We start from the raw sequence: 21331 nt of genomic DNA on the forward strand, positions 1-21331 counted from the left end.
TACAAAGGGAGGAGCACAGGCAATTGATTTCCTTTTTTCTACATCTTGAATGTATGGCCCTTGTTTCGTAGTTTTAAAAACAGTATGAATAACACAAAAACTCAAGCAGCAGGAGAGCTCACCCAGGATGAACTGCACCGCATATCAAGGAATTGGCACAACTGAGAACTCAGAATGATAAAAACCGCCAGGCAGGGCTCCCCACAAAGGGCGCCGAGAGCCGTGGTTGTCACTTTCAGTTTCTGTCACCATCAAGCACACGAGGGTGGGCTTAACGGAGCATTCAGCACTGTACTGTGTCCCCAGGCAACCAGACCTTCTGCACTGCACCTGCCACCGCCCTCTGGTGTTCACCTGCCTCTGGGAATCCTGCCCCGGTCCTCGGTTGTCCTTGGCCTGCCATGATGGTCCAAGCCTGGCTGTGCAGCTGTTCCCTCCATGTTGCTCTCTCCTTTCTGGAAACCAAGGACTCAGGAACTCATGTGACCTGAGTGGTCCAAATACTGAGAAAATTCTGATTCAGAGAAACTTTGGTAACAGATACACCTGGAGGGGAGGTGGCACTGGGGCCTGAGGTGCATGATGGGAGAGTCCCTCAGACCATTCTTCCTCGGAGTCAGGCAGTAGAGAAAAGTTTGGGAACCCCAAGGAGGGCAAGAGATGGGAGAGTGCAGCAGAATGTCCCAGGCACTGAATGCCCAGAAAGGGGCCAAAATTAGAGCCCAGGTTGAAGTTGCTCTGTCCCTGAGTGCTGTGTGACCTTGCCCAGACCCCTATCCTCTCTGAGTATCAGCCTCTTGCTCAAGACAATAAGGGCGTGAGAAGGCTAAATACAACATCCTCTAAAGGAAGCATCCCGAGGAATGAGCCACGTGCTGCTGGGGGAAGCAGGATGGTGTCACAGATGTAGCTTGTATACCATAGAAAGCCAGGGAAAGCACTACTGACTTCTGGTTGTTCAAAGGACAGCAAGAGAAAGGTTGGCTCTGCGTCTCTACCCCATGGGGCTTTCCATTTCTGTTGGGCTGTAACTGACAGGTACCCACAGGCTGAGGTCATTGTCCTACAAGAGCATCTGGCAAGAACTGAAGGTCTTTATTTCAAGGCCATTGTATTTGGCTTCTATTTATTTATGACATGTGACAGATAAAGTTTATTCTTAGACACACTCATTTAAGTAAAAAGAAGAAGAGAATAAATTCAAGGATGCTTGTTAGAGATAATCCAGATAATATTGCGCTGCTGTCCAAATAGGCGGGGTGGTAAACACTGTGTGGGTGGGCAAAGGGAAGTGCGTGTGTGGGCACGTGTGTGTGAGCGTGTGTGCACACCCACATACTCTGGTCCAGTGCCCAACTCTGAACCCAAAAGGAGGCAGGAAGGGCCAGGCAGGAAGGAAGCAAATCCCTGGGGCCAGAAAGACTACTGTCCAGAAGTGCCTCATGTCCCGTGGGGGCTGAACGAATGAACACTGAGCCTGGCTGCCCAGCCAGCACCACTTGCCTGCTGCTGCCTAAGAACCATGCTTGCTGCTGCCCTCCTGAGCCTGGCCCTGCTGGGCAGCGCCCACGCCTGTTCCACAGGCCCCCTGTCCATGGCGGGCATTGTGTGCCGTATCACCAAGCCTGCCCTCCTGGTGTGTAAGTACAGTGCCCATCTCTCCATCCGGGCTTTGTCCATCCAGCGGGGGCTCTTCTCAAGGGCACCACCTGCTCAGAAGCTAGTTCTGGGGCAGGGCCACCATATCTTAGCCCAGATGAGAATCACCCTAGCCATGAGAGAGGCTGAGCCTGACTCCCCTGCCTATTCTCTAAATTCACCCTCAAAGTCAAGCTCTTTGGTAAGAAGGCCCTTGCTGGGCTGCAGACCACCCAGTGTGGTGACTTGTGTTTGCCTGGGATCCAGAGTCGATCTGGAGTTCAGAAGGGAGCCCAGAGTCAGGAATCAGCATAAACCCAGAATAGGGAGACTGTGCTCTGTGACCTGGGCCATCTCTTAACTCTGTTTGGACTTTAACCTCTTATTCAGTACAACAAAGCCATAGGGAGGCTAAATGCTATAACGTCTCACATAGGATAGCCTCAAGTGTGAGACTCAGGGCCACAGACTCAGTTGTAGTGGAGGACACAGCACAGTCTGTATGAGGCAGGGGGAGGTGTGCAGCTGGGTTAGGGGCTGCCACTTTGATCAGGATCATGTGGTTCCTGATTATCAGGATACAGAAATAGAGGTGTGAGCAGGATCTCCAACTGGCGTCAGGGACAGGGCTCTCTGTGTCCCCTGAAAATTGCCATTTAGCCTGCAACCAGAGTGAAGCCCAGTCTGATCCCACAGCTTTGAGGCCTGTGGTAACCTCACCCTAGACAAGCTGAGCCTTGCCAGAGCTGGACTGGGGGCTTGGACTGGCCTCAGTGCCTCAGCCACGCCTTCCCTTGCAGTGAATCAGGAGACCGCCAAGGTGATCCAGACAGTGTTTCAGCGGGCCAGCTACCCCGACATCAAGGGCGAGAAGACCATGATGCTGCTTGGCCAGGTCAAGTATGGTCTGCACAAGTAAGTCAGCCTTGGGGGTGTGGGGAAGGACAAGTCAAGGGCTATGACAGGCGGGGAATAATTCGGGACTCGCCTACAGAGGAAGGACAGCGGGGAGAACTCAGGGTTCCCCATCTGTCTTTCCAATAGCCCAATAAGAAGTATGCTTCAAAAAGATCCCTGGCCACAGCCCTGTGAAGAGAGGTCTGGGAAAATGGAAGGCAGGGTGTAGAGATCTGCTGACCTGAGAGTCTCCTGACCTGACTGACCATAACAGCCAGGTGCCTTTCCAGGCAATATTTTATCTTGATCATGTTTATCAAATCAAGAAACAGGATCCCAGAGAGGTTAAACTGCACAGAGGCCACCTAGACAATCAGGCAGAGCAGCACACAGAGCGGGGCACCTGGAGCACAGCCACCTTCCTGCACCTCTGGCAGCCATAGAGCCTGGGCTCCTATCAATATATGTGTCTGAGGCCCCAAGGGTGGGGCAGACACCATTTAGGTTCCTTACCTTTGCCTAAAACAAAGCTCCTCCTTCCTCATCCCCAAAATGAGCTATATAGAGGTGGATGGCTTTCCTAAGATACCTTGGTCCTAGTACTACAAGAGCCTGTGTGTGTCCTGGGGCCACTAGGGGGTACCACAGCGCTGGAATACCACTTTGCCTACTACCAGTGAGGGACAAGGGGTGGCACGGAGAGCTCAGCGTGACCTGAGATAGTTTCTCATTCTGTAAAATGAGAATAACAGTCTGAACCTATGTCCCAAGAGGTCAGGGATAGCAAAAGTGCCTTGGAGTTGTTAACAGAGATACTACGCCTATACACCAGCAATACTTCCTAAGACCAGGCTGCCGGTACTCCAAAACAGATGGGCAAGTAACATGTGACAGCATTTGATTCACATGGGTTGAAGCTGGATATAAGCATTCTTTATATTATTTTCTTTTTTGGGGGGTCTTTTTCGTTTTTATCGGTACCAGGGATCGAACTCATGACTACCTGCTTCCAAGGCAGGCGCTTATGCCGCTGAGCTAAATCCCTAGCCCTTATTTTCTTTCAAAAGAATAAAATGGAATAGAATAAAGAGGGGAAAACAGAAGACTCGGATTCTTATGATTTCATTTTATTTTATTGAGACAGGACCTCCCTTTTAGTCCTTGAACTCACTATGTAACCTAGGCTGGCCTTGAACTCTTGGAAATCCTTCTGCCTTGGCCTCCTAAGTGCTGGAATCATAGGCCCACACTCCCACACGTAGGTTGAAACACTTAGATTCTTACTGCTGGTCACAATACATCATAGGGGTTTATAATACAAAATTGGGGGAGGGGCAGACCCAGGATCGAATCCCAGTGATTCAGAGGCCTTTGGAAGCCACAGAATCTCTCTGAGTCACTACCATCTCTGCCCACTGGGTAGAGTAGTAACAACAGTGATGGCTCAGGCGGCGGTGGGGATTAAAGCAAGAAATATGTGCATCCTCTCAGGGATGCTAAGGCCCCCTTCCAAGCCAAGCCACTCACTCTCCTCTGAACTCCTACCCGCCATCACCTCCTACAGAAAGCCCTCTGTATTCACTTCCTCTGCCACCATAACAAATTCCCACAGCTTAGTGACTTTGAACAACACACAGTTTAAAAGGTCAAAAGCCAACATAGGTGAGGCTGTGGATTTAGATCAGTGGCATAAGTGCTTGCTTGGCAAACATGAGCCAACACAGAGAGGTTTGTTTCCTTTTCCTCTATCCTCTGGCAGCGCCCACAGCCTTGGCCTCCAATGCCAGCCAGGCTGCACCCAGGTCGCCTGCATCTCTCTCCTGCTTTCTAGCATGCTTGTGTCCACCCAGGGGACCGGCATCAGCACCCTGCCTGGCTCAAGTTCTTTAACAAACCACCTGGCAAAGTCCTCTCTTTCATGTCAGCCAGTGTGCCCATTGTGGAATGGGGTGTGGATATTTTAGGAGGTCATTATTCTATCATGCCCTCACTGATGGAGGGTCCTGGAGGACCCATGTGAGTAGGGGTAATTCCCTATGTGTGCTCAGGTCCAGGAGGATGAGATGGCTTTTCTGGGGGCAGGTGATAGAGCCCAGAGATGCCCTTCTCAGTTTCTATTTGTTTTCCCAGTATCCAGATCAGCCACCTGTCCATTACCGGCAGCCAGGTAGAGCTGACTGAAGCCAAGACCATTGACATCTCCATTCAAAACACCTCTGCAACCTTCAAGGGGACCTTAAACTATGGTTACACAAGTGCCTGGGGGTAAGCATTACCCTCTGATGACCTGCCACCCGCTGGCCCTCTGGGCTGTGGGGCAGAATGTGGTTCCTGGGTCCTTGGATCTTTGCAGGTTGAGCATTGATCAGTCTGTTGACTTCGAGATTGACTCTGCTATTGACCTCCAGATCAACTCACAGCTGAGTAGGTGTAGCTCCTTCTAGAGAGGTGGGGAGGCCAGGCCCTAGAATTTGGCCTCTGCAGGGAGGGAAGCCCCATGGACAGGGTGTTTTGAGGTCACTAAATAAGGCTCAGTCTGGGAAGTTTGCAGGGTGGGAGCCCAGAGCTGGCCATGCCCTTGTAAGGCCAGGGCACCCCAGGGGTCCTGCCTGGTGGCCCAGGCTGCCCTGATATGGTGTTGGGGTCTCTCTGCAGTCTGCGACTCTGGCAGGGTGCAAACAAATGCCCCTGGATGTTACCTGTCCTTCCACAAGCTGCTCCTGCATCTTCATGGAGAACGGAAGTAAGTCAGTGTGCCCATAGCCCCTCCAGTGTCACCCTTACTCAAGGAAGCCACAGCTGCAGGGGCCAGGCCCTCCAGGGATCTTCATCAACACATACTCAGCGACTGGGAAGAAAATAATAAGTCAGAGTTTCTGAACATGTGCACTATTTTAAGGTCTTTGCATGAACTAATTGATTTAATCTTCACACAACCCAGTGCTAGGAGGCAGATTGTTAATACTCCCATTTTCCACTTAGGTGTAAACGGAGATGCTCAGATTAGGAAGGGGGAAAAATTCCTATCTATTCATAGCTAAGCATCTCGCTGAGATACTCAGCTTGCTCCTGGAAGTGCAAGTGGGATTTGAACCCCAGCTCTTCTATCTCACGACCTAAGCTCCTGCTTCCCAGGGTGAGACTTTTGGTGTCAGGAAGTCCCTCTATCATAGCTGTGGACTCCTCAGAGGAAGAAATCGAGGCTCAAGAGAGGCCTCGGTCATATCAGCAATGGCAAACTTGGGATGCTGGAGGCCTCTTTCTGTCCCCTAGAGCAGTCAGGCAAATCTATGAACCCGGACTTTGCATAAATCCACGCGCACAGCACATGTGAATATTGCAGGAACTGGGCTGTCCCGGGAAAGCCTGGGGAGGAGAGGTGATGTGGTTAATATGCAGGTCCAGGGCTTTCAGTGAGACTCAGTGTTGGCAGCTGTGAGCCAAGAATGATAATTCCCATCTCCTGAGCTTGCTGGATTCTGAAGCTGGCGGAGACCTGAATAGTCCCCAGCACATGGTAGGCACTCAGGGGATGCCCAGGCTGGGCAGGACACTCACTCTGTGCTTGTTCACTTCAGCCCTGGATGGATCAAGCGGCTGTTCACCAGCTTCATTTCCTTCACCCTGAAGCTGGTCCTGCAGGGACAGGTGAGCATGGCCAGGGACCCACCCACCTGTCATCCAGGATCCAGAGGATGCCACCTCTGGATGCCTCTTCTCTGGCTCCTTTCCTGCCTGGTGAGGTGCCTGCTCTGTCCTCTTCAGGTCTGCAAAGAGATCAGCGTCATCTCCAACATCATGGCTGACTTTGTCCAGTCAAGGGCCGGTGAGTTCAGTCTGTGTATCTCTGAGGCTAGCCATGGGAGCAGGAAGTCACCCACATCACCAGGGGCTCGTGGGACAGTCACTGCCCCTGTGGGCCCTGTGTGGCTCTGCCACTTGGTGACTAATTATGGTCAGGCAGTGGCAAGTCACTTCTCCTTGGAAGTTGTGTGACAGGAACAAGTCACTTAACTTCTCTGGACCTCAGTTTCTTTACAGGTAAAAATAGGGTGATAATAGCACCTGCCCACAGGGTACCTGTGAGAATGGAGTTGGAAAAAATGTACACTAGAAGCATAAGACAATACCTAGGCCATCACCAGGCCCTTTAAAAGAACTAGAGTAACCAGCATCCCAATCTCCATTGCACCACAAACGTCAGTGGGAGTAAGATGGAGAAAGCATCACAGAGAAGGAGAGATCCCCAGCCCACCCTCACCTTTCTATTAGGGCTGGGGCTCAGGGGGAGCTCCCCAAGGCTGTGGGGGGGGGTTTCCCAAGGTTGTGTGGTGGCGAAGGGATGGTTCAGGACTCAGTGCTGCCATCTGTCCAATGGGATATCCCTTGGGAGGTACAGAAGACAAGAGAAGGTCCTGGAAGAAGTGGGCTGTGCTGTGCTGCCCAACAGAACTACCGCGTACCAAACACTGTATTCACCCAACACAGCATCCTTGTGACGAGCCAGGGAAAAAGCTCCTGCTATTTAACTCCTTCCATTTAACTTCTGAGAAAATGCATTTATGAGGCTGAGAGGAACCCTCAGCCCAGAAATAGAGGGGAGGAATCTGAATCCAGGCCCTCTAACCATTCCCAAGTAGCAGCTGGACTGCACAGAAACTTCTCTTGCTAAGCTGAAAGCAGGTATTTGGTCTTGGTTCTTCAGCATATAGTAGGTGCTCAGTGAACACAGGGTCGGGACGTGGGTCGGGAGACCAGGCTGACAGGGCAATGGGAGGGGAGACCCCAGGCCTCTAGGCTCCTGTCCTGAGCAGAGGAGCAGCACAGGAGGGGACAAGGACAACTCATTTTCTTGAGTATCAAGCACTCTACTCCCACTTCAACAGATCTCTTATGGTCTCTTAAGGTCAACAGGAAGGTGGCTCACCCTCAGTGAAGGAGGGCCAGGGCTCTCTGGCCTGGCCTATATGGCCCAGGAGCTCAGCGGGACTGGAGGACCCACAGGGTTTCCCCAAGAATGTGACTCTGTTGTAGGCTTGTGGGAGGAGGCAGGAGCAGGGCCCTACACTCCCACGCTGCTCTCCAGCCCTCACGCTGGTCTGCACCAACGCTACATGGTGTTACTGCCTGCTTTTGGAAATAAAGTTTTATTGGAACACAGCCACTCCCACTCCTTAGAAAGCCCTGTGTACAGCTGCTTTTAAACAGCAAAAGTAGAGCTGAGTCATAGACAGGGGGCCCTCTGAGTCTGAAGTACTTAACTGCCTGGTCCTTTCTAGAAAATGTTTCATGACTCCAGTTCTAGATTATAGAATTCAGGATCAACTAATGAGTGAAGTCTGAGAGAACTGATCATCAGATTTGCTCCTATTGTTGGTCACTTGCTCACTCACTTTTACACAAGAGATCACACAAACATGTGGCCCTGGGGTAGACACTGTCACTGGAAGTGAGGACACAGATGCTTGGTGAGGGAGCTAGGACTACTCTGGCTCTGATTCTGAACCAGTCTTCCAGCAGGAGCCTGGAATGGTGGAGCCACCCCGCCAGACAGAAGCTGAGGAAAAGATAATGGAAACGTGCATCCCACACTATAGGGCCCATCTTACAAAAGAGGGCCTTAGGGCTGCAGGCTGGGGCACCGTGTGGAGGGGAGGCTCCACCTCAGTCCTCCCCTCCCACAGCTAACATCCTGTCCAGTGGAGACATTGGGGTGGACATCTCCCTGACAAGATGGCCTGTTGTCACAGCCACCTACCTGGAGTCCCATCACAAGGTGGGTATGGTGGGAAGATGGGGCAGGGGCTCACCTCCCCAGGTACTTCTCAGGCTAGGTCCTCACCTGTGCCCTGGCCACCTGCCCCCAGCTTTGACTCCATGGAAGCCAAATGCCTGTTGCCACACCTCTGCAGGGCATTTCCTGACCCTCTCTGAGGACCCCAGTCAGGCACCATTTCTATTCCAGAAGGCTCGTTTGACTTCCACCAGCCTCCATAGCAATGGCCCCTTTGGGGGACCTGATGAAAGCTGTGGATCCTCTGTTACTTAAAACATAGAGGCCCACAAGAACAGCACCTTAAACCCGTAGATGTTTGTTTCCCTTGAAAACAGCCTGACCCAGACCACTGTATGTGGTGCCGGGTGGGTTTGGTGGCTCCAGGGTGTCAGGTACACAGGCTCTGTGCATTGAGGGGCTAAGCCAACTGCCCACTCTGCTCACATCCCATAGTCTGAGCTGGGTCACACGATCACACCTAGCTGCAGGGAATGCTGAGGAATTTATTCCAGGCACTCAATGAGCCCAGCTAAGAACTGGGGGTTACAGAACTCTGAGAGAGGAGAACAGATTCTAGGGACAGCCATCTACCTCCGTGAAGGAGCCTGTGTTCAGAAAATTGAAGAAAAAGAACTTGTCAGAGGTTTGTGGGTGCTCATGAAGCTCCTTCATAAGCCTCGGGCTCCTTAATGTTGGAAGGGAGAGATCTGGGCTGTGGTTCACCTTCTTGACTTTGGCTGCCTGGGAGTAAAGGTGCAGGGCTGGCAGTCAACAGGATCAACTGGGAGTAGGGAGGTCCTCCGTCACCAGCTGCTCTGCCTGCCATGTCTGCTGGAATGCCAATGGATGGCGGGGTGAGGGCGCACATCTTTCTGGTTCACATCCCTCGGCTGGTGCTGGGCACCTGTCTGCTGACTGAGTGAAGGTCCGGCTGGGTGGAAACTGAGTGCGGGTCTGCCTCAGTTTCCAATCTGTCTTCTGAGTCAGCTGCTTCCCAAGGGTCCTGGTGGTCCCCCTGAAGCTGGCCCCTGAGCCTATCAGGGACACACAGGGAAGGGCAGCCAGTGTCCCAGCTTTTTGCAGGGTCATTTCATCTACAAAAACATCTCGGAGGACCTCGTCCTGCCCACCTTCTCACCATCGCTGCTGGGGGAATCCCGCATGCTCTACTTCTGGTTCTCTGAGCAAGTTCTGGACTCCTTGGCCAAGGCCGCCTTCCAGGATGGCCGCCTCACACTCAGCCTGACGGGGGACAAGTTCAAGGTGAGAGGCAGGGCTGCTGGGACATGCATGTGTGCATGTGGTGTGTGTGTAACACCTGTGGGGAGCATGGAGGAAACTGGGTGGCAAGCACAGGCACCATGGACTGGCCATGCTGCAACCATTGTATTAAAGCCCAGCATCTACTGAGGGTCCCCCGTGTGTTTGGTGAGAGATATAGCCAATCAACTAACAGATAGATAGGCAGATATAACCATAAAATACAGCTTGGTATGTAGTAACTGTGAAGTAAATTCAAGTTGTTATCAATATTTGTGCTGCATTTATCTTTGCTGTACTCACAGATTGGGATAGGTACTATTGCACTTCCATTTTTCAAACAAATCAAACCACAGCCAACCTCAGAGAGGGTAGGTAACTTTGCTCAAGATCACACAGCTTAGAAGTGGAGGCTCCAAAGCCTACGCTCTTCATATCTCCCATTGTGTGTCCCACAGGCCACATAACTTGGTGGCCACATGGCCCAAGGCCACACGACCTGGTGGCCACATGGCCCAAGGCCACATGACCTGGTGGCCACATGGCCCAAGCCACACGGGAGAGTGGGGAGTAAAAGCCAGGCTTCAAGCAAGATCACAGAGGTTCTCTACCTCACACCTCAGCTTTTGTCTAGGGGGTTGGGCTTGTGTTGAGGGGCTGCACTGTGTCGCTGTGGTGGCCTGAAAATGACCTGCTCACCCTCTGGTGTCTTTTAGGAAGCACTGGAAACCTGGGGCTTCACCATCAATCAGGAAAGCTTCTCAGAGGTAACTGCCCTGCTGGTCAGGGTTTATCTTGTGCACCCTAATCCTGCCCTCGCTTCCAGAACACCCCCCCCCACACACACACAGCGATACCAACAGCAGCGACATCACAATTGCTAAGGCCTTGTTCTTTTTGGGCTCTGAGCTCAGCGCTTGCTGAGCATCAGTTCCCTCTGTGCTTACAACCACTGTGCCAGGGAGACACTGTTAGAATCCTGTGTCACACTCAGGGAATTTAGGAAATGGCAAGGCTGGGCTATGCAGCTGCGATGGCCCCAAAGACTGTGGTATCACCGCTAGGCTCAGCGGGCCCCAGCCATACTCATGGCAGGTGACTGACTCCTGACTCCAAAGCCAGTCTCAGCTCAGCTCCTCGGGGGTCACAGCCCTGTCTGCTCTGACTGGAGGCAGCGATGCCTGTGATCCTGGTCTTCAGTGCAAGGTTCTACCACAAGGCTGCAGTGCCTGAGCTCAGAGACGCCTCGCCCTTTCTGGGTGAAGTCTTCTGAGCCTCTGGCCAGCTCCCTCCCATTCCCTGCACCGATACTGTCAGCCTTCCCCACCACCCTCAAGCTCCAGCTGCCTGCCGCCTCTTCTCACTACCTCCCTCTCATACACACTCCTTCCTGGAGAGAGTGGCATGCCCCCAACTGTGCTTTTCCCTGGGCTCCCTGCTCCCAGCCCTGCCCTCTCCCATCCCAGCTCCTCCCTGTAGCTTCCTCCTGGTCTAGTAGGAGGTCTGCTTTCCTCCTGAATTTCCATCTACTCTTCCCTGACTTCCTGACCCTGCTGTGCCTCTCTCTCCTTCCAAGTGTGTGACTCAGGCATGCACGCTTCTTGTCCTCACTGTTCTAGCATCCATTATTTCTGTCTCTACCTTCACTCAGGCCCAGCTACCACCACCTTTTGTGGAAATCTAGTCGCACCCTCATAGTGGGTGAGCGGGTCTCCCTGCATCCTGACACCCCCTGCACTGTTTCCTGTGGCAACCAGAACAACCTTTTCAAGAAGCAAAATTGAATGCCCATGTGCCAAATTAAAACTCAGAGGGTAAGGCCAGGCAAAGTTCTCTGCAGAGTACCCAGGATCCTGCCCTGTCTGGCCCTTGTCTACCTCTCATTCTAGTGTTTCTGCACCCAGCACAACTGTTTAGTGTAAGAGTTGGTATCTTCCATCAGCTGTTAAAATTTCTCAGTTGCATCTCTTCAGCTATTGCCTCTTTTTCTGTTTCCTCCATTCTTATCTCTTTGAATTTCTAGGGCCTTGTCAGTTCATCTTCTATGTTTACAGTTAGTTCTTCTGTCATTTTTTTTATGTCTTGGTATCTCTGTGCTAAATTCTGGACATTTTCTGCAAATTTCTATTTTCATTTGTTCCTTGTACACCTGTATCTTATCTGTTCACTCATTCCCTGAAGTTTTCATTTTACTACCAATAACATTTATTTTATAGTAATTTTATTTAGTTCATTTTCAAATCTAGCTCATCTCTCGCCACCCCATACTGTGGTTTCATTAGGGCTCTACCTCTTTAATCTTTACTTTTTAACAAAATGGTTACTTTGTACTTTCTTCCAAGTTATTTCATCACGTCTAATTCTTAAGAGTACTTACCTGTTATTTGTTGTATTTTCTAGTTAGCTATCAGAATGGGTGACTTTCTTGTGTCATTTGTCATTTTTTTTCCTTTTCAAGCTCACCTTTAGTGGCATTTGGCTTTTCTGTGGAGACTGCTCCTTGGAGTCCCTAGATTTCCTAAGAAGACACTTTTGCATTTATTTCTGAGAGGAACACAAAAGTTGCACCGTTCGGTAGTCTGGCTGTATTTTTATGTTGATTATTTAGCTTGGAAAGTCTTGCAACCTGCCTGCAGCGTGAATACAGACTTTGGTCTTGCACAGACCCATTTAGGTTTCTCATTTACACCCTTCATCCCCACTCCTTTTCATGAGGGACAAATGTCTCATTTCTACTTCTGTTTCTCATTACTTTTAATCTGAGAGCATCGAACCCCAGGACAGTGTCGTCTGAAGCCACCCCCTTCTCTTATGTCTCTGGGCTGTCTTGCTTACAGTTTTGCTTTTCATGTTTAGGACCTGGGATTGTCTTTCTCTCTCTCTCTCTCTCTCTCTCTCTCTCTCTCTCTCTCTCTATTTAGGTACTGGGGATTGAACTCATAATCTTGCACTTGCCAGGCAAGTGCTTACGCCACTAAGCTAAATCCCCAGCTATTTCTTTCTTTTGAGCTCAGCTAGGTACTAAATAAAACTTTTTATCGGAATGCATCTGCTGGTCCTATGGTCTGTAGGGAGAGACCCTGAGCCCCACCCCACAGGCTGCAGACCTGATACTCTGCCCTGCTGACCACAGTCCTGCCCACCATCTGCTTGTCCTGTTTTGGGCCTGCTTCTCCCACATCTCCTGGACCAGGTTGTTCCCTCTGCTCAGAGGATTTCCCTCACCCTTTCCTGTTGGATTCTTCCTAATTAGGAAAGGCTTCTCCCACCTCCCTGATTTGGTCAGATCCCCCTTGAGGGTTCTTGAACCAAAGGTGGGTCTATTTCACCTTTAAAATATTCCTCGGTTGCAATTTTGCTTTAGTTCTGGGATTCTCTAATAATGAACTTTTCAGACAGACTACGTCTATTTGGTTCTCTGCTGTGTCCCTTGCCTGGCCCAAGGCTGTAGCCTAGTGAGGTCTCTGTGGACATTGTTAGATGGCACAGCCACATCTGTTGGAGGAGTCCCACGTAGCAAGCCCTTTACCTGGAGCAGCTCTTTACCTGCATTATCTTGTTCAACCTCTCAGCAACTCTATGTGCTAAGTATGACTCTGTCCCCATTTTACAGAGGAAGAAGGCAAGGCACAAAAAAGGATGCTAAGAAAAGGTGTCCTCACCATGACCTACAAGGGTGGCAGGGCAGAGGTGGCTTCAATATAATACAGACAAGAAAACTGAGGTTCAGAGAGCTCAAGAGTCCCAGTTTGCCAAGTCACTGGGAATTAGTGGTGTGGTACAGCCTAGGGCTCAGGCCTTGGAGTTCAGCCTGGTCCCAGCCTCTACCCCGGGCTGCTTCCTGTTTCCCCAGTCCCAGGGCCCACACCAACTTCAGCCTTCCCGTCTCCGAGGGCAGTGGCTGCCGCTGTTCTGATGGGCCCGGGTCCTGGCCCTGGAACCCCTTGTCTCCCACAGCTTTTCAACAGCTGCACTCCCAGCCTGGCCCAAGTAACCGTGCACTGCCTCACGAGGCCCAGGATCTCCTGTCAAAAAAAGGGTGTCGTGGTCAGTTCTTCCGTGATGGTGCAATTCCTCTTCCCACACCCAGATGGGTTAGTGGCTCACACTTTTGAAGAGGTGAGTGGGTACAGGGGAGCTTGGGAGCAGAGGACCCAGCTGCGGACAGGCCATCTGGGACAGAAGTTTGGGGACCTCTGATATCTCCAGGTCTTCTCATCACCTCTGCTGCAACTGGTTGTATCTTACACATGGCTTGTGGGCCTCAGGACCCTAGAACTCAGTCAAGAGAGTGCACAGAAGGTGTTCATGGGGTTAGTAACAATTCCTTAAGCTGAGTGTGGGACTCGAGTTTGACACGCAAGTCCAAGACCCTCCACCCATAGATATGAAGGCCACAGCTTTCCAAATTCAGATGCTTTGAAGTTTAGAACATCAGGATATTGTGTGTACATGAGGGACATAATGATGATCACCCCAGATAAGGTTGGGTGACCCCACAAGCAAGCACACTGACATTTCTCCACATGTAAACATTCACATAAAGCAAGATGAAAATACTACACAAAGCCTCTCATCTCAAATGGCCAGGCTTTATCAAGAAACTCAAAAACCCTAGTGAACAAAATGACAAAGAACACAACAAACAGAAGAAACAGAGTTCCTTTGATTTTTGTAATTGTAAATAAGGAATTAAGGATGAACATGATTCCTAATAATCTTCACTCTCTCTCATATATATATATATATATATATATATATATATATCTTCAATATTTCTTAATACATTAAAAACTAAATACAAAAATCACTTATGCACATAGTGGTAAACTCCAGATCCTGATAATCCCCTTGCCCACTGGGGACACTGATGCACTTCCCTTGGTGATTATTACTTTTCATTGACTTTTAATTTTAGAATAATTTCAGATCTGAATAAAAGCTACATAGTACAGAGGGTTCCATAGGCATCTCCCCTGCCTACCCCATAATCACCGTCTCCTGGGCCACACTGCATGAGTGCTAGGAGATTCACACTGGTAAACCACAGACAACCAGACTCACTAGTTTTTTCACTGGTCTCCTTTGCCCACATCACAGTTTGACCCAGGAGATCACACGGATTTAGCTTTTGGAAAAACTCGTAAGTTTGTCCTATTTTACTTACCTACTGTATGTTAGTTAAAAGTTCAAAAAGTACAGAGAACTTGTTAAAAACTTTACCCCTTCTGGGTATTTTCCCAGAAGAATTAAAAACATCATACCATAGCAATATATGTGCACCCATATTTATAGCAGCACAACTTACTAAATCTTGGAAACAACTCAAATGCCCATCAACTGAGGAATGATAAAAAAGATGTGTTTTTTATACAATGGAGTACTACTCAGCCATAAAGAAGGATAAACCTGAGGCTTTTATAGGTAAATGGATGCAACTAGAGACCATACTCATAAGTGAAATAAATCAGACCCGTACATGTAAACATCATATCATCTCCCTAGTGAAAGACACCAAAAGAGTAAGACCCAAAATGTACACCAGATTTTGTAAATTGGGAAAAACTGTTAAAAAAAACAGACAAACTATGATAGGGGAAAGGAAGAAAGGGAAAAGGGAAAAATATATTTATATACAAGATAGTTAAAATAGTTATACAGCTACTGTCTCTTAGTTCATTGAAAAGAAAAGTTTGTACTAATATTGGTTGGACAAGATATCATTCCTATATCTTATATTCTACTACAAAGACAACAATACACAATGTATTAATTATCATAACTCTCCTACTGACCTGTCCTGAAACTCTGTTTTATTGTTATTTTTTTCTCTTTAAAATAAAAAGAACTTCAGTTGCATCTCCAACAAGCAGTGTTTATTCAGGACCTTGGCCATACAGATAAGGCTTGCTGTAGTGGGGCTCACAGTGGGTGGCAGGGAGACCCTGGGTTCCACTCTGAGTGCAGTGTGGGTGACTGGGGCCCACAGTCAAGTAAAAGGTCAGGGTTAGTGGGTGGAAAAATATTGAAAGGAAACCTGGCAGTGGGTGGAAATTCTAGGTGAGCCAACCCAATAGGATTCTGGCTGAAGATGGGCCAGGGTCCATCCCCCACCCATACCCTGAGAGGAAGATGAGGGATCTGATCTAATGTGAGGTGATCAGACACTGGGAGTGGAGATATTTGGTAAACCAAGGTAGTAGGGCTCTCAGTAAAACTGGATTTTACAAGGAAATACATGGTGGTCCTAGAAGGTTCTAGAATCATACCAAAGTTGGGTCAAACAAAGAATCTTTGTCTGACTGCAGCATCACCATGTATTTAGGCCCCTTCCTGCCTTCTCCAATGTCCTCTCCTTGCTCTGGCTCCTGCAGACTTTCCTTCTTGCTCATGAACTTGAGTGTGTGTGTCAGTCAATGGTCTCTAGGAACTTATGTCCCCCAGGACACCTTGGAAAGGAGCTTTGGCTGCATCTCCCAGGGCAGGGAGATAGCCTGGGGCAGGTTTCTGGGATGATGGCAGACATAAACAGGACCAGGGATGTGGCAATCCTAGTGTGGTTTTTTGGGGCTGAAGAAGTTGCAAGTCAGGCTGGAGGTGTGTTGAAACCTCATTCCGAGACTGCCAGGCCAAAAGGAAGAGGTGGAAGCTGCAGCAGGGGTGCAAGATGACAGGTCTGTGCTAGGGCAAGATCACTGCACTGCAGAGGCATTAAACTGCACCCTAGAGAGAATGCTCGCCTCTCCACTTGAACAGACAGAGCTCTGGAACCAACAGGACACAATGTGAGGTTCAAGGTCACCTATCACACTGACACCTGAGGTCACTGCCCCTCAGCAGATGCACTTAGACATTCATTTTCATCAGCACCTGTTGAGTTCTTACTCTGGACCCAACCCATATGATTTCTGACCTCCTGAAGGTTCTAGTGTGGGCAGAGATAAATAGCAACTAGCTAGCTAAGCAAAATACTGTGCAACCTCTAATTGTACCCAATGCTATGAAATAAAATTATGTAGTCAAGGAAGGTGCATATGAAACTGAACTCAACATACAGAGGATAGTTGGTGCTATAGGAACAGTGGCACCAAGGGACGCTGTCAAAACACAAATTCCTGGGCATCCCCGAGTCCGGTTTGTAGGTCTGGGGCAGGGCCTGTGGCTCTGCATTTCCCATTCATTCCTCCTGCCTGGTGCTGAAGCTGCTGGCCGAAGGCCACACCTAGAGCAGAAGCAATTTAGTGTATTTGATCTCCAGAATGTGAAAACACAGATCAATCCAGCGACCAGCACAGGAAGCCTCTAATTGCTTCCTTTTGGAGATAGAGGATGTGAGCCATGCCCACAATCCTGCTCCACAGCAACTGCCAATATGGGAAAGTCAGAAACTAGGAGAGAAAGTGCCATGGATTCTCAGATCCTAAGCCCAAAATTTCAGGCTTATTTCCTTCCATATGTACTCGTGCATGCATTTGTGCCTGTATGTATGTATTTTGTGATGCTGGGAGTGGAACTGGGGCCTGGTACATCTTAGGCAAGTGTTTTGTGACTGAGCCACACTTCCATTTTCTCCCAGTTTTCAGATCAATCATTCAGCCAAATCCCAAGATTTCCTCGAATCCTCTCTTCCCCATGCCTCTCAGATTGTTCAGTGCATTTGAGAGCCCTGGGCAGGGAGAGTTGCCCTCTGCTTCAGGGAAACCCCTGACTCACAATGAATCTGGTTTCTCTCCCCAGGATGTCATCACTACCATCCAGGCCTCCTATTCCCAGAAAAAGCTCTTCTTAAGCCTCCTGGATTTCCAGTATGTGTTGCAAAGAGGGGCGAGAGTCAGCTCTGCAAGCCTCTCGGGTTCCTGGCTTGGTCTTGGTTGGGAGATGTGGCACCTTCCTTCCAGGACTCATAGCCTGGCTATAGCCAGAGAAGATCCTATCTTGGCAGCTAGAGTAGGAGGCAGTGGGGGAGGGACCTGGCCCAAGGCCCAGTGGTTGTAATGACCAGTGTCCAGAAGCTTCAAAAGGCCTCTCTTTTCAAGGGCCTGAAATTAACCTATCTTTGCCAAAGGTTGCAATTTTTTGAATTTTTGCATGAAATTCATACCTGTTACCTAGAAAAATTCAAGGAACAAGAATTTGAAGAGATGCAATTTTATTATGTTTTACTGTTGTGTCCCCCAAAATGAAATACTAAGCATAAGATTACTGATCAGGAACACTGAGAACCATTCCCAAAGTTCCTTAACAAAGGTTCGAATTCTCACCTCTTCTATTTCAGGGTTACACCAAGGAACGCTTCTAAGGAGGCTGAGGTAGGTGGTCAGGCTTCATATCTTAGGAAAGCAGAGGACCCTAAGGAAATCAGGTAGTGGGCCCAAAAGAAATCCAATCAGTTGTTCCCTCCGTGTCTCTTGTGACACTTCTCCCTTCTGTCTGTTGGGAGAGCCTTTGTGTCACAGGAATGGGACCGTAGTGGTTTGAAGAAGGAAGAGGAAAGTACTGGCCAAGTGGCCTCTCCTTGGGCATCTGGGAACAGGACGACAACCCTGATTCTCTTTAGGGTCTGGAGGGACCCTTCAGGAGAGCCACTGTCCGGAGGGGCAGGAGGAGAGGGTTAGGTCAGCATTGCTTTTTCATGGCATGAGGGGGAATGCTCCCCCAGGCTGTGTACCATCTGCCCTGTGGGTCACTCACTGTGGGCCTCTGATTGGCAGAGCAGCTCCGTGGCCGTTCAGAGCTTCCTGCAGTCGATGATCGCCGCTGTGGGCATTCCTGAGGTCATGGCTCGTAAGTGTCATCAGGGAGTGGGTGGGGATGGAGCTCTGACTTTACCTTCCCCCGCTTTCAAATTGCTCTGTGCAGAGGTCCTTCACAGGCAGGGTCCCCAGACATCATCATTTATGGGTCCTGGGTCCCTCCCTTGAGGTCCAGCTCCTTGCTGGGGCAATGAATGCCAGTGACTTGGCTGGATGAACAGATCCCTGATGCTGGTTTACCTCGCTATCTCCTCTGCCACCCTCTCCCACAGGCCCAACCTACTTTAAGGGCTCAGGTCTCTAATGGCAACAAACTGGAAGGTTAACACCTGGGTGCAGCCCAGCCCTGAACCTGTTTCTCCTTCTATGGAATGACAAGGTCAGAACTGACGAACCCTGAATTCCCTCTGGACCCTGATATTGCAGGGTACTTGGTCATATACAGCTGTTCTAAGGTGGAATTTCAGACCCCATAACCAGGTTGTGCCAGAGGCACTCTGGACAAGGTATTGTTGAAAGGCTTTGTTCCCTTCCCCTCTGGGTGTATTGAGCTGGCCAAGCCTTCATTTTGAATATTTACATGTCCAGGTGACCTTGGCATTCCTGCAGAAGCAAAAATGAGGCTGTCCCTGCCTCAATTTTCCCATCTGTAGCAAGGCACTAAAACTGCAGAGATGATTAAACTGGGTGTTTGGAGAGACTGCTCTGTGTGGTTGCAAAGAGCATTGGGAGAAGCTTCATAGGGAAAGAGTGACCACCAGGGTGGGCATGAGGAGTGACAGCTGTTCCCCAAATGTCCTTCCAAGCAGGATAGATTCAGCTTGCTGTGAACCACATGGCCAAGAACCTTGGTTCCACCATCTCCCATTGCCCAGGGTGTCACAGCACAGGGCTGCTCCCTGAAAAGGGCTGACAGGCTCTTTCCCCTGTCCCAGGGCTCCAGGTGGCACTTACAGCTTTCATGAACAGCAAAGGCCTGCACCTTTTCAACATCATCAATCCTGAGATCATCACTCAAGACGTGAGTACAAAGTTCCCATCAGCCTGGACTTGTGGGCGGAAGCCCTAGGTAGCATTCTCTTATGACATGGTTGTTGCGGACACATGCAGGGGCTTCCTGGTTGCCTCCCAGTGCCCTGGGAGCCAGCCCAGCCTGCCCCTCTCGCCCCCACCCCTCCTAGGGCTTTCTGCTGCTGCAGATGGACTTTGGCTTCCCAGAGCATCTGCTGGTAGACTTCCTGCAGAGCTTGAGCTAGAAGCCCCTCAACACAGAATGGAGCACAGACCGGAAACCAGGCTCGGTCTCCCATCCCGAATTCAGGCATCTCCTTCCATCATGGTGCGAGACTGCCTTCCAATTTCTCCCTGTCCTAAAGAGCACTTCCATTAAAATGCTGTATCCAGTAACTGGGAGGTACAGTACAACTTCTATGAATGGGGGAGAAAGGGGAGAGGGCAGGGAAGGGACAGGTCTTGCATATCCTGCCCTGTTACTGGGAGAATCTGGCAAGCCCAGCCCTGGATGTTCATCCTTTTTCAGCCCTTCCATGACGGCTCCTAGCTCCTCCTGTGAGCTCCTCAGAGCCTGCAGGAAAAATCCAAACTGCTCACCTGAGGATTCAAAGCTCCGCCTGATTGCCCCCTGAGTACCTTCCAAACTATCTGCAATTCATCATGCTCAGCTGCACCCCTTCCCTGTTCCACCAGTGCTGCCCCCTTTGCTGAACAGCTGACAAGCCCCTTCTCTAGCTGGTGGCCCCTCCTTAAGGCCTTCCAGTTCCCCCTTACCCTTCCAGGACTAGATCAAGATGCAGTTGCCTGGGAATCTGTGCCAATCACCTATACATCCACTGCTAATGAACCCTCCTCCCTAGGACTGGGGATGGAACTTAGGCTCTTTTTAAAATTTTTATTTTTGAGATAGAGTCTCACTAAGTGCCCAGGCTGGGCTTGAATTTGTAGTCCTCCTGCCTCAGCCTCCCAGAATGCTGGGGTTATAGACATGCATCACCACTCCCAGCTGCAAATGTTTTCCAGATTCACCCAACAGCCACTCATGCCCACCACTCACAGCTCTTAACGTAGCAAGCCTGAGGCTCTGAGAGACACTGTGGGGCTGAGTCACAGATGCTGTGTCCATCAGGGTTTTCAGGAGCAAACAACAGAGTCTAGCCCTGGAGAAAACTGAGAAGAGGGCAAGTGTGCGGGGATGTGGAGGAGCTCGCAGACTGGGCAGGCAGAAGACTGCACCAGGCTCGGATCCCAGGGCACAGGTCAGGCAGGTGGGATGTCAGGCCCCAGCAGTATCACCAGGTGGCACCTGGGGACCACTCATTCCAACTGGTTTCCTGCCCTGGTGCTTCATTCTCTACAAGATCCAAAGTCCTGATTGGCTAAGCCTGGAAGCAGAGCTCATTCCTTGGCTCTGGAGGGTGCCTTGAGGGAAGGCAGTTTCCATAACCAGGTTGAGCACAAACAGACACACCCTGCCACCCCTCTCCAGTGGCCATAGAGGAGGGAACCCTTGGCCCACATCCTGAGGAGTAAGTAGGAGTTTGCCTGTGATCATACAACGAAGGGTGCTAGAGACAGAGGGGACAACAGTTCAGGTCCAGAAACATTACCCATTCACCTCTTCGCTCCTTGACGCACTGACACAGTAATACATTTCACTCATCAATCAAACATCTCAGATAATTTCAAGTTCCCTCTAGTGTCCCAAATGCCGGTGGTCAGCAGGTAGCATCTCTCAGATCCCACCTCTAGCTTCCCCTGAACCACTGAGTGCTTTCCACCCTTTGCTCTGCCACTGTTAAAAGTCTCATCTCCTCAGCTGACCAGCTTTCTGCAGAAGGCTAAAGCAGAGACTCATCCTCCGCGCTAGCGGGTCCAGCACTGGACAGGAAGTGAGACAGGATGGGGAAGAGGTTCTGACAAGGGGAAGGGCAAGGAAAGTAAGGGACTCACAGAGGTCTGGCTTCTGGTAAGAAAAGAGAAAGATGCAAGC

At 50.0% G+C, this 21331-nt stretch overlaps 1 protein-coding gene across 2 annotated transcripts; it reads left to right on the forward strand.

The window, feature by feature from the left end:
* Positions 1 to 1349: 1349 nt before the first annotated feature.
* Cetp (cholesteryl ester transfer protein) lies at positions 1350 to 19731 on the forward strand. 2 transcript variants are annotated; one of them, XM_003472075.4, is made up of 16 exons: positions 1353 to 1640; positions 2439 to 2553; positions 4666 to 4800; positions 4889 to 4959; positions 5191 to 5278; positions 6114 to 6183; positions 6301 to 6361; positions 8220 to 8311; positions 9395 to 9574; positions 10288 to 10338; positions 13529 to 13690; positions 17309 to 17376; positions 17847 to 17880; positions 18283 to 18355; positions 19260 to 19345; positions 19506 to 19731. In XM_003472075.4, the coding sequence occupies exons 1-16, from the start codon at positions 1523 to 1525 to the stop codon at positions 19578 to 19580; spliced, it is 1479 nt and encodes a 492-aa protein (XP_003472123.1). In that variant the 5' UTR covers positions 1353 to 1522; the 3' UTR covers positions 19581 to 19731. The 2 variants fall into 2 exon arrangements, with proteins under 2 accessions (XP_063103428.1, XP_003472123.1); XM_063247358.1 differs by lacking the exon at positions 13529 to 13690 and having other exon boundaries at positions 1350 to 1640.
* Positions 19732 to 21331: the final 1600 nt, after the last annotated feature.

Source organism: Cavia porcellus, unplaced genomic scaffold (assembly GCF_034190915.1).
Source record: "Cavia porcellus strain 051 isolate PalLab524CR breed Dunkin Hartley unplaced genomic scaffold, mCavPor4.1 scaffold_4, whole genome shotgun sequence".
NCBI classification, from domain to species: domain Eukaryota; kingdom Metazoa; phylum Chordata; class Mammalia; order Rodentia; family Caviidae; genus Cavia; species Cavia porcellus.

What these genes read in the sequence shown, in the direction of transcription:
- Cetp (XM_003472075.4), top strand. Translation starts at nt 1,523, where the DNA reads ATGCTTGCTGCTGCCCTCCTGAGCCTGGCCCTGCTGGGCAGCGCCCAC. An exon ending in GGTTACACAAGTGCCTGGGG is followed by an intron (nt 4,801 to 4,888) that starts GTAAGCATTACC and finishes GGATCTTTGCAG; the next exon opens with GTTGAGCATTGATCAGTCTG. An exon ending in TGACGGGGGACAAGTTCAAG is followed by an intron (nt 9,575 to 10,287) that starts GTGAGAGGCAGG and finishes GGTGTCTTTTAG; the next exon opens with GAAGCACTGGAAACCTGGGG.